General features: G+C 36.6%; 1 protein-coding gene across 2 annotated transcripts in view; it reads left to right on the top strand.

Annotated features, from left to right (window-relative positions):
* The window catches only part of Fhos (Formin homology 2 domain containing), a 57,661-nt gene extending 45,603 nt beyond the window's left edge, over positions 1 to 12,058 (top strand). Inside the window, exons 6-22 of one of the 2 annotated variants that reach the window (XM_053767862.1) lie at positions 581 to 639; positions 975 to 1,159; positions 1,606 to 2,087; positions 2,360 to 2,460; positions 2,745 to 3,035; positions 3,217 to 3,510; positions 3,634 to 4,157; positions 4,280 to 4,282; positions 4,403 to 4,609; positions 4,955 to 5,074; positions 5,221 to 5,478; positions 5,924 to 6,138; positions 6,310 to 6,502; positions 6,995 to 7,137; positions 7,832 to 7,947; positions 9,267 to 9,321; positions 10,176 to 12,058. In XM_053767862.1, the coding sequence (XP_053623837.1) occupies positions 581 to 639; positions 975 to 1,159; positions 1,606 to 2,087; positions 2,360 to 2,460; positions 2,745 to 3,035; positions 3,217 to 3,510; positions 3,634 to 4,157; positions 4,280 to 4,282; positions 4,403 to 4,609; positions 4,955 to 5,074; positions 5,221 to 5,478; positions 5,924 to 6,138; positions 6,310 to 6,502; positions 6,995 to 7,137; positions 7,832 to 7,947; positions 9,267 to 9,321; positions 10,176 to 10,200 (3,271 nt within the window). In that variant the 3' untranslated portion in view covers positions 10,201 to 12,058. Of the gene's footprint in view, positions 1 to 580; positions 640 to 974; positions 1,160 to 1,605; positions 2,088 to 2,359; positions 2,461 to 2,714; positions 3,036 to 3,216; positions 3,511 to 3,633; positions 4,188 to 4,279; positions 4,283 to 4,402; positions 4,610 to 4,954; positions 5,075 to 5,220; positions 5,479 to 5,923; positions 6,139 to 6,309; positions 6,503 to 6,994; positions 7,138 to 7,831; positions 7,948 to 9,266; positions 9,322 to 10,175 lie in introns of those variants that run through there. The other variant, XM_053767861.2, reaches the window with a different exon arrangement.

Genomic DNA, 12,058 nt, shown 5'->3' with positions numbered 1-12,058 from the left:
AGACCTTTTGAAACACTCTGTTTCGTAAAATATGTTATCCCGTAATCCCGTTTACATGCTGAAAGTGTCAGTAGATCGTATGCATTCAAGTATCTATCTACAATGCAACAGAAATATTGTAAAGAGGTCCCCATTTTCACAGAAGAATAATTTTTATTTTAGTGTTGATCAATAGTAAACAATGCAGTAAACTAAGTAACTTGTTTAAAGTACATAAAAAACCACCTAAAGTTGTCTATGAAAACGACAAAATATGTCATCCATCCATCAATTTTAACTAAAGTTTTAAATATTTTAGTAAAATAGATGGATGTGGTACTCCAAAATAAATAATTATCGTGAAAACGCCCGCTGCCACCAAAGCCGCCAATTATGTAAATTGAGTGGACAAAACCACCTTCGTTTGTCCAATTGTTAGAACAAACTGTACAAAATTATAAAGAAGAACGAACATGACGCCATCCTTCGAAGCTTGATTGAATTTATGTATTTGTCATTTTATAGTGTTTGTATAAAAATACTTCGATTCTTATTATTTTTATGATTGAAATTATTGATCTTGAGTTTTTCTTATTTTCAGTCGAAAGAATTCGCTCGTGCTGCGAACCCAGCTCCCAGTTCGAGTACATGCTATCATTGGTAAGTCGGATCATAGGATTCATCATCATCTTTAAAGAAATTCGAACTATTTTATTGACCGCGATTATGTTATTTTAACTATATTTCATCAAAATTGTCTCAGTTATCTGCATCGAACAGGCAAAATGCACGAACGCGAAGGAGCGAAGCCACCTCAACCCCATGTTTCGTATTTTCGACCGTTTGCGACTTAAAGGCAAGAGCAGACTATATGCGTCAAGAACGCTCCACTGCTCGAGGGCTCTTGAAAAAAATCTGCTCAGCTGATTAAAGTTATAAATAATTTTTAGGTCTAGCGAGCCGCGTTGAAGAGCTTATTCATTTAACCTTTTCAGAGAGGCTTTTAAACACGCAAGGTCGGGATCTGCGCCGAGCTCTGTTCTCGTTGAAGCAAATCTTGCAAATGGACAAAGACTTCGTACACGAGTTCGTGGCGAACAAGGGCTTAGATTGCCTTATGCAGGTCAGCAACCTCGAACAGCAGAACTACATCGATTACACGCTGAGAGCCCTTGGACAGGTATGTAAATAATTTACTAAATATGTACCTATAATAAGATATATAAATATTTATTATCTACTTACTACTAAAGTAAAAAAGCTGGAGAAAAATAAAATCTAGCTATCACTAAACACTCAGCCTGTTTTTATACGCCGGAATTATTTTATAGTCCAGAGGAAACTTGATTAAATTTACTGTACCATCTAGTTAGAAACTTCATCATTTTAAACCTCTGTTTATTGACTGCCCACCCAACCCAAGAATTTATTTGGTACCGAAATTATTTTGTTTTGTTTAAACTTTGAATCCGTTTCCATAAAAATTATAAAAAGAGAAATCAGATACATCTATTACTAAAACTTAAACATATAGATAGATCTGACGAAATCATCAGTTCCATTGTCAATTGCCAAAACGCAAATGTTTCCTATTTATGTATTAATCTTATCTGTAAATGCTTTCAGATCTTGTTATACGTGGACGGGATGCACGGCGTCATGGCTCACCAGGGTTGCATCGAATGGCTTTACTCTCTTATCCTTAGCGTATACCGCCACGTAGTCAAAACCACCCTCAAATTACTAGTCATTTTCGTAGAATACTCTGAAAACAATAGCTTACTCCTCATCGAAGCTATAAAAGCAGTCGATCACCCGCTGAGAAGATGGCCTTGGTATAATGTGATGAAGATTCTTCAAGACGTCGATGCGTCGGACACAGAACTATTAATATATGCCACAACTCTCATCAATGCTTGTCTGAATAAGATTCCAAACAGAGACACGTACTATGATCAGGTAGATGCCTTGCAGGACCAAGGCATGGATGATATAATTCAGCTATACATGTCCAAACAAGGCACTGATTTAGACCTGTTAAGACAATTGCAAATCTTCAGTGCTGTGCTTCAATACGAAGATGGCGATGAAACTGGCACTGCATTAAAGTTAGTTGCTAATATCAATGACATAATTATACATTTTTTTTTAAATTTTCAGTACAAAGTGATACGCTTAATTACACACTTATTTTTAAATATTGTATCTCATAGCGCTATTCTCTGGATCTACCAGTCCTATAAGATTTTGACCGTCTCACTTTGATATAGTGAGATGGTAGTTAACAATTATCTACTCAGTTTTTCAGTAAAAGATATTGCAAATAATCATCAAGATTGTAATATAGTGCATTTCTAATTTTTTTTTTCGTTTATTACAGACTTCTAGACGAATCTATAGTATCGACAGTGCGCCAAAGAAGTATACATGTAAATTCACCCGATCGCAGGAAATCAAAACGGCAACAGATGAAAGAGAAAGGTATATAGTACAGATACTTACTTTGATTTGTATTACAATTGTAATTGTGTTTGTATAAAATTGTATGGTGTTCTTGAGTTTGAATTTTTTCTTGTGCACGCGCTGTTTGTTCTTTGAAAATATCATATTGCCCTAATAACTTCGCGCGTAACCTTGTGGCGCATAATTTAATTTTATACCAACATCATCATGATTCCTACTTAATACTTAATATTTATATTTTCCATTGTCTTTTTAAAAATTTAATGCTTCAGTGTCTTGCGTTTCACTAACATCAACAAAAGCTCCGGAACCAGAAAAAAATAAGAACAACCATAGACCACAATTCCTGCCAGCTATTGTAGACAACAAAGACTGTATAGACTTAAGAACTACTTTAAGAAAACGAAGATTCCTAAGACAAGCTCATCACATCAGTCATCAAGAGGAGCTTCTGAATGACCCTGTCAAGAATGGAGTTAACTCAAATGGGTCTACACATTACACGAACGGGTACAATGGCCACCAGGAGGAAAGTTTACGCCCGCTATGGTTTTCGTCTAAAAACGGGTCACCAGCTGAAACTCTTATGAATGGTTTGTTCATTTACTAACACACTAAATACCCACTCAATTAAACTTATCTTTCGCATCAGCATTTTTTCATGAATTCTTTGGCTTATTTGGCTTTTGATAGAATTTTTGTAATACATTATTAACTTGCCTAATATTAATAAATACCTAATACATTATTAACTTTCATAATACATTATTTCAGGTAACCAAAGATATACTACTGGTCTCAAGCAAAGAATTCAAAATGGAACCCTGGGACACAGCGTAAACGGTGTTGATGCTTTAGCAGCAATTCGTCAAAAACAATTGGAGAATAGTGTTGAAGTCAAAGATGATAGAGAGATACTGTTAAATAGAGAACATAGTATTAAAGAATTGGCACAGAGACTGACCAGTCCAGTTAGTCCAACAACAGAAGAAAAACCATTAAGAGTTGCCGAGATGGCAGGAATTGTATCGAAAGCAAAAGAAGAATTGGCTAAATCACAGACTAAAGGTAATATTCCATAATTTAAATCTATAACGATAAATTATCTAAATATAGGTAATTCGTATACATTAAAATGTTGTTCATTACTTAGATCTTACATTATCACGCAACTCTCTTGTATAATTGCAGAAGTTATAAAAAGTCCAAGCATAGAAAAAGCGCCTAAAGTGACACACGAGGTGAAAGTATCCGAGAACGACCTGCACTGGGAGGAGCTGAAAAAGTCCGCAGCCGAGCGAGCATTCCACCTTTGTGACCTGGACTTTTCGGAGCTGAGACAGGATTTGGACTACGACGTGACGTCGCCTGCCACCAACACACCCTCTTGCCCTCCCCCGCCGCCTCCAAACATGTTGTTCGCGGGACCCCCGCCCCCACTACCCAATTCCTTCCAAAGCATGCACAGTATCCCCACTCCCCCGCCCAAACCCTCCTCCACCATTGAACAGCCCCTTGACTCCGACAGCTCAACCATCAAGAAAAACAAAAAGACTGTCAAACTTTTCTGGCGTGAAATCCAAGACAACCCCATACCTATAAACTTCAGGTCTAAAGTCGGTGGAAGCATTTGGGATGACCTTCCAGAAATACCCATCGACACCAATATTTTGGAGCATCTCTTCGAGTCCAGAACCAATGACTTAAATATAAAAGTAAGTTAACAGATTTAGAGTTCAAATAAGTATATCCCAGATTCCATCCGAACATTAAATAATTGTTACTTTTTTGTTTCATGTTTCTTCCTTGTTCCCGTTCTTTGATTTTGCTACATCAGGAAGTAAGTATTGTTATTTATTCTTATTTAAAATCTTAAATCAATTTCAATTAGTTAAAGAATGGAAAACTTCTTTTATTTTAGTCAAATAACGGAAAGAAAATATTATCTTTACATTTCCAGAAACTATCAGAACCAAAGAGAAACCTCGTTTTGGACGCAAAGAGATCAAATGCAATAAATATTGCGATGAAGAAGTTGCCAACGCCACAGTCAATCAAAGCTGCTATTATGAAGATGGACGCTACAGTCATCAGCCGGGAAGGGATTGAGAAGCTATTGACTATTCTGCCCACTGAAGAGGAAAAAATTAAAATTCAAGAAGCACAGGTACTAGCTACTTATCTAAGCCCACGTATTTTATCCATGGAAACGGTATTTTCTGTGTTGTAGAGTAGCCTATGTCCTTCTATGTGCACATGGTCTGATGGCCCATTTCTTATCAGGTTTTTCATTAGGATTGCTTGAGTAGATCAAGCGTGAAGAGAAGAGGTAACTGTCATCATCGATATCTTTCTGCAGTGTTATCTCTCAATCGAAACCATTCACCAAAACTGAAATAAGATATAAGATAATAATATATTTTTTAATGTTAATGTCCAATAAATTGTTTGCAGTATTTTTTTTATTAGATTGTGCCGTTCATTGCAAGTTCTTTATCTTTTCTTTTTGTAGTATGCAAATCCAGATCTACCGCTGGGCAGTGCCGAACAATTTCTTCTAACCTTTTCCATCAACGAACTGTCGTCCCGTCTCAAGCTCTGGGTCTTTAAGTTAGACTTCGATAACTTGGAGGTAAATAGCTATTTTTTCATAAATCGTTTAATTAACTCTTATAGACAGGTATACATTTTTAATGTTTGATTCTGGGTTTGATCTTTAAGACCGAATACCGAAATTTCGTTTTATACATCATACATACGAGTATAATATGTCCACAGAAAGAAATTGCGGAACCATTAATGGACCTCATGCAAGGTATTGAACTTTTAAAAAACAACAAGACGTTCAAAGTGATATTGTCAACACTGCGGACGGTTGGCAGCTTCCTCAATGGTAGCCAAGTTAAAGGCTTCCGATTAGATTATCTGTCGAAGGTTATGGAGGTTAAGGATACAGTTCACAAACACCCATTGTTATACCATGTTTGTGAAATGATCATTGAAAAATTCCCAGACACTACGGACCTGTTTAGCGAGGTGAGTTCTACAACTCTTTTTAAAATTTGAGTGTGTTTAACTTTAATCTCTTTCTAACTTAATTTTCTAAATGGTACACGTAAACAAACAAATACAAATACTATTCGCTCTTGCCGTGAAGATTCCTAAATCGATTTCGGGATCACAATTGCATAACAACATGCAGGAGATGAATGGATAGGTGCGATGTGGACAAATATCGACCACATAATTATGATAAAAACCTTGATCATGTCATGCGTTCGATAAAGGAACGAGATAAGTAGGGGGAATTATGTTAGGTATTAAATTCTTGTACATAATAGTTAAAACTTTTAATATTTCAGCACACAGACTTGTTTGGTTTCAGAGCTTCGAATATAAATCTTTAGAAATGGTATATTATGTAGTTTAATTATGTAAGATTCAATTCAAGAATACCAAAGCAATACCCAATATATTCCAGGTGGGTCCAGTGATAAGAGCATCAAAGGTGGATTTCGACATGCTCAGCGCAAATTTGGAAAAGCTAGAGGCCGACTGCAAGGCGGCTTGGGACCACTTGAAGAAAATAGCGAAACATGACCCGCAAATATTTAAGACAAAGATAAATGAATTTCTGACGGACGCTGCTGAACGAATCATCTTGTTGACAGAGATCAAAAAGAGAGTTATGAACAGGTACGAGTTCGATTGAAATTTGAGCTGCACAAAGAAATTCGAATTGTTACTGCGAGCTCAAATTTCAATAAAGATATCGACACACCTGAGCTCAGAGACACACACAGCTAAGCGATTGCGAATATTCTATTTGTGGTTAATCTTTTGGGGTTGGTTGTGGATGTATTACAGGTTTGACAAGTTTCTGATGTACCTGCTGGTGCCTCCAGCAGACGTGTCGAAGAGCAAGGCGACTGAGTTTCTGAAGGTGATCGCGGAGTTCGCACTGGAGTACCGCACGACGCGCGAGCGAGTGCTGCAGCAGCTCGAGAAGAGGGCCAACCACCGCGAACGGAACAAGACCAGGGGCAAGATGATCATTGATGTGAATATTCAATTTTGTTATGCAAAATGTTATATTTTAATCTAGTCAATAAAATGGCACTAACAGACCTACGATCAACTTTTACGGAACGCTGTTCATTTTAGGAATCTAAAATGAATCGCTTTCATACTAATAATTAACTGGAAAAGATTGCCTAATTATCAGATTCTTGCGTAATCCATCAATTTCACAATATTTCCCTTTTCTCACTCTCATTTTAGCGTTTTCCCCTTTGATTCCTTAGCCCTTGAGCACTAAAGCTAAGGGTCCGACATGTTTTCACAGATTTTTTCATGCAGTAATTGTATAGTAGTCCTGTCTAACTTATGTTTCAAACGATTGAGTTTAATAACAATAAAATAATAACAATAAAATAATAACAATAATAAACTCAATATCATAAGACTTATCTATTACGCCTGAAAATTTGATGAAATAAACATGAGTGGTAATAGTGCGAATACGACACACTTAATGTAATTATCTCGATAGGTGACGAATTACGGCACAAAGAACGGCGACCACAGCGCCGACAGCGCGCTGAAGGAGCTCCTGAAGACCGACGCCGACTCCCACAGCCTGACCGATAGCCGCCGCAAGCCCAGCATGCGACGACCCATCGTCAAGAGCAATTGGTACTCAATCAATCATTTATTTGTCAAACATACTAAGATGTTTGCCGGGGCTTCGCTCCCATGGGAATTTTGAAATAAAGTGTAGCCTATAGCAGTCTTGGATAATGTACCTTTCCAATAGCGAAACAGTTTTTGAAATCGGTTAGGTAGTTTTGGAGAATACCCGCCTCAAACTCACAAAGGCTTATCTCTTTATAATAATAGTATAGATTAGCGGCCCGTCCTGGCTTTATTCAGGTTAAAACTTAATAAATTATACACGTAAAGGAATCGCACAATCAATAGATGAAAACCCCATGAAAATCCTGAAAGTCTTTTCATGATTAAGGATAAGATTGCGTATGTTGTGCTATGCCTAGCATACAAATAAGTACCCACTTTGTCACTTACATTTGTTTGTTCACTTATTTTAATTAGTTGTCAAATTAAAACAAGTACTTCGATAAATTTTGTGTATTCCCAGTTTAATTGTTACAGAGAACAATATATATATATATACAAAAAAATCTAAACGATGGTCTCATAAATGAAAATGTTCAATGTAAGGGGTAGGTTACACCGTCATCTTTGACGTTTACTAAAACAAGAATTTTCATTTGTCTTAACGTCAGCGGCGCACCGGTTAGAGTCAACGTAAAATTTGACGGTGCAATTCACCCTAAATTGTTTGCATCAAAATAAACTTCAATTTCAGCGTTGACCTGTCGCCCGATGAAGAAATTATCGAGAGCCTGGTGAGGTCAGCGACCTCCAAGCGCAAGCCTGTTCAGAGAGAGAGGAGAAAAAACAGACTGTCGGACAGAAAGAGCTGTAAGACTGCTTAATAATATGGTATTATATTATAAGTACGAGGGGGCGTTAATGATTAAACGAATGCATGTTCGTTCTTTGTCCGTTCTAGCCACTGTCGGTTGCACACTATCACGAACCAGTGTGCGTAGTCCGACTTCGCTATATACATCTCACCATCGAGTCGATTCGCAGTGAGACGAAGCTAACTAATCATAGAGCGCCATTGTGACGCAACGACAACCACACCGCAATGTCATTGATCAGAGTCGCTGTGTCTCGTTTCGAATCGATTCGATGGTGAGAAGTGAAACGCCAACCAGCACTTCGCCCTCAGCTCTCAGTTCGAAAAACTTGGCGGATTCGGCAAGGCTGGGTTTTCATTACGTTAAATAAAAGCACTCATACACACTAGGCAATATTCATGCATTCGCGTCGGCATCTGTCAGAGTTCCGAGATAGTGTGTTGCCGGCATAATAAAGAGGCTTTGGCGGACCGCCAACAGCCACTGACACCTAAGTGGTTAGAATGAGCATTCGCTCACTTGGTGTCATGGCACCTTTAGACGATTGTTGCACATAGGCTAGAGCCACCAATTCATTCATATCGTTTTATCATGTTAACCTATCACCGGTTGAATGTAAGAGATCCGCCGTTGTATAGGACAGTATAGGTAAGTGTATGAATCTTGTATCATTTTGATTTTTGTATGTACAATGTTTGCGACTCCTAAAACCACCGCGATATGCGCTAAGCGAAATGATTTTCCGATATGTACTGCATTCACTTTAATGATTTTCTACTAGAACCCTTGTGTTGTGTTCAATTTGCTTATGCGAGTGTTAGCTTACGTAAAACATAATTAGTTATAAAAATGTTTCCTATGACACCTGATCTCTGCTAGAGGAGATGCTACTAGCACAACCGGTAGCGTTTTGGGCTTTGAATGTGAAATAAGTTATAGATAGGTACTATTAGTTAGACGGTATAACAATCGACCAAAATAATAAAGAAATGGCCTAAACCATCCCGGTTGTGCCAAACAAATTGTGTCAGGCATGTGCCAGCACCGACGAAGGATGTAAACTATTTTTGCAAACTGTTGAAAACTATAATCGGTAGGATACAGATTCATATGTTTTACGGTTTTTTTCTCAGTTTTGCATATGTACTTAGCTACAGGTAGAGGTAATAGCATTAATTTGTACCTACATAAGTGTTCCATTTCACGTAGAACACTGAAAGAAGAAAAAGACCACAGACATTCCAAAATTTCTAGAACCACGCCACTTGGATATCTATTAATAAATTTACATCACATGACTAATTTTGTTTGCAGTAAACAGGACCCTGGACGGCCACCAGTCTTGGCCAGGAAGAGAAACTACGGCGGGGTGAGTTATCTCGTCCATTTTTTAGCAAGAGCATGATACACGCAAATACCTACTTCGAATATTCCGTTAGCAAATTGAGTAGGTAGGTGCCCCTGACATAAGAGGCAAACCCGAGAAATGTTGGCTCGATGTCGTCAAATGAATAATACAAATATAAATAAATATATTAGGACAAATCACACAGATTGAGTTAGCCTCACAGTAAGTTCTAGACTTGTGTTATGGGATACTAACTCAACGATACTATATTTTATAACATATACATATATAGATAAACATCCAAGACCCAGGCCAATCAGAAAAATAACATTTTCCATCATGACCCGACCAGGGATCGAACCCGGGACCTCTCAGTTCAGAGGCAAGCACTTTACCACTGCTCCACCGAGGTCGTCAAGAATGTTATGAGTGCTTATGGTCTGACCAGGGATGCCGACGACCGTGCGAAGTGGAGACAAAAATGTAGGAATGTAGACCCTGGGTTCCGACGCTCAATGGCTAAGGATGAAACCGGGAAAATGCGAGATACCGACTATTGCGAGATTTCAGTGTTTCATAGTGGACATTCGTAGTCTTACATATGGTCCAGAAAATTTTACGATACTGGTTCTCCATGCGGCGGTGATAGCAAATTCGCAATTAAATTAAATATGTTGAGGTTCTGACATAAATTGAGATAATATCCTGAGGCAGACGTCTAGTTATGAAATGCTATTTTTTTATGATACCTATATACTTAGTTAAGTTTTAGATAAGTATAGAGCTGTGGTGATTACAAAAATTATATTGAATTTCTACCTTCTACCTATTTATTATACTAACTTTTTAATTTCTACCTACATTCTTATTTACAGGTGTAATGAAAGTCAAGGAAGGTAGCATGTGTGAAGAAACTGAGGATTGTGCCAAAATGTTACGTTAAGAAATAAAAAGTAAAACAAACTAACTTCAAATAAAATCAAGTTTTTAACAGCTGGCATACTGAGCCTTTTAAAAGCGGTTTCTGTGGTTACAGTTCTTACGTGTATTATAATACACGTGTTTTTTTATACACAAAACTCACTCGAATACTGTGCAATGGTTTGGATATTTTTAAACATTATTAACATAGATTGTAACCAGCCTTTATGCAGGATGAGAATACCCAGCGGAATACAACATTGGTTTAGCTCTTTTGCAGGCCTCGAAATGAGCCCTATACTGTGTTTCAGTAATGATGTTTGTAGCCAGTATGCCAGCAATGGAGGTCGAATACTCTAAAGCAAGTAATAGTTCACCAAACGTAGCGAATTCAACGTACATTGCTGATTTCTCGTTGGTGTAACAAAAACGCCCATGCCTCCTAAGCAATGGATCTTGATTCGCGTCTGCCTCCGTCTGAATTCGCAAATAGTGTATAATAGTGTATTTCTATATTAAATGTTCCGGCGGGACTGTGACATTGTAATTTATATAATAATCCTAATTTAATGAAGTTTATTTGTTGTGTATTGCATGTAAATAAAATATTCGTATGTAAATATGTGCATGAAGTCCCAAAACCTCGCTCTTTGATTTTTTATTGTATATTAGGTGGGGGAATGTTGGTATATCTTTATATATATATATTCCCAATTTTCGAATCGGTATCCAGTGTTATCTAGGTAATAAATGACTATTTACATAATAATATAATAAAATTCATTCATTTTCTTATTAACTGAATTTACACCTTTATATAGGTAACGTGTATTTCTCAACTTCAAGTAATAAGTGCTAATTATAGAGCCTCTTTCCATCAATGTATTTTTATGCAGTGTAAAAATATAAATTTGCTGGATTTTGCGACTTGGCTTGTTTGGACACCACTACATATGTGCACAAATAATATTGTTTTACCTACAAAAAGAAACGAAAGATTTAGCCTTATACCAATAGCTCCTCCATTGATATATATATTTGGTAGGTATACTTAATGAAAAAGGCATTTACTTTTTACCATGCATATTCCCATTTTCCTTTTCCATGTCTTTCTTTAAATGATTTTTATATTGTTAAATGTAAGTTTATAATTTTTAAATGCATCACATTTTTTCCTGTGGCACTTACCACATTTACTACTTAATGCATTTACGTAAATCAATTCCTGTGCAGAAACACTATCCAAATAAAATCGTTAGACTTTTCTCAAAATCTAATTATGTACCTAATGATGTACCTACTTTAAATTAGTTAATATACTTACTACAAACGAGATTGTAATTTAAATTAACCACAATTTTGTAGGTGTTCCTCTCTTTCTCTCTCTCTTTCTGTTTTATTTGTAGGTAAAACACTCATCATTCGAAAATCCTAAGACATAGAAAAAGAAAAAGTGTTACGATATTTTCTTCTTAATTTATGTTATTTTGAGTAGGTAAAACTACTCTTGGTGGTGGTGAATAAAGACTCCAAATTACGTGATATCTGTTCTATAAAGCACCTACAATGGATAAATTTCATAATGCTGATACTGAACTAAATGAAATTAAAATACCTTATAGTTATAAATCTGAAGAATAATAATCTGCAGGATAATTCTGTAAAACCCTATTCTGTAATAGGTAGGTACAGGGCATGATATTTGTTGTCTACTGGTATTTTCTCCAATAGGATGTTACTATTGTAAGATCCTATATGTTTGATTGTGTCAAAAACATGATGAACAAAACAACTTATGATAGTCCCTAATTCTAATGCTAAATTGTGTTTTTTTTTT

This window comes from Plodia interpunctella, chromosome Z, assembly GCF_027563975.2.
Source record: "Plodia interpunctella isolate USDA-ARS_2022_Savannah chromosome Z, ilPloInte3.2, whole genome shotgun sequence".
Taxonomy (NCBI): Eukaryota; Metazoa; Arthropoda; class Insecta; order Lepidoptera; family Pyralidae; genus Plodia; species Plodia interpunctella.
The sequence above is the reverse complement of the archived record's forward strand: the minus strand, read 5'-3'. Positions and strand labels throughout refer to the sequence as shown.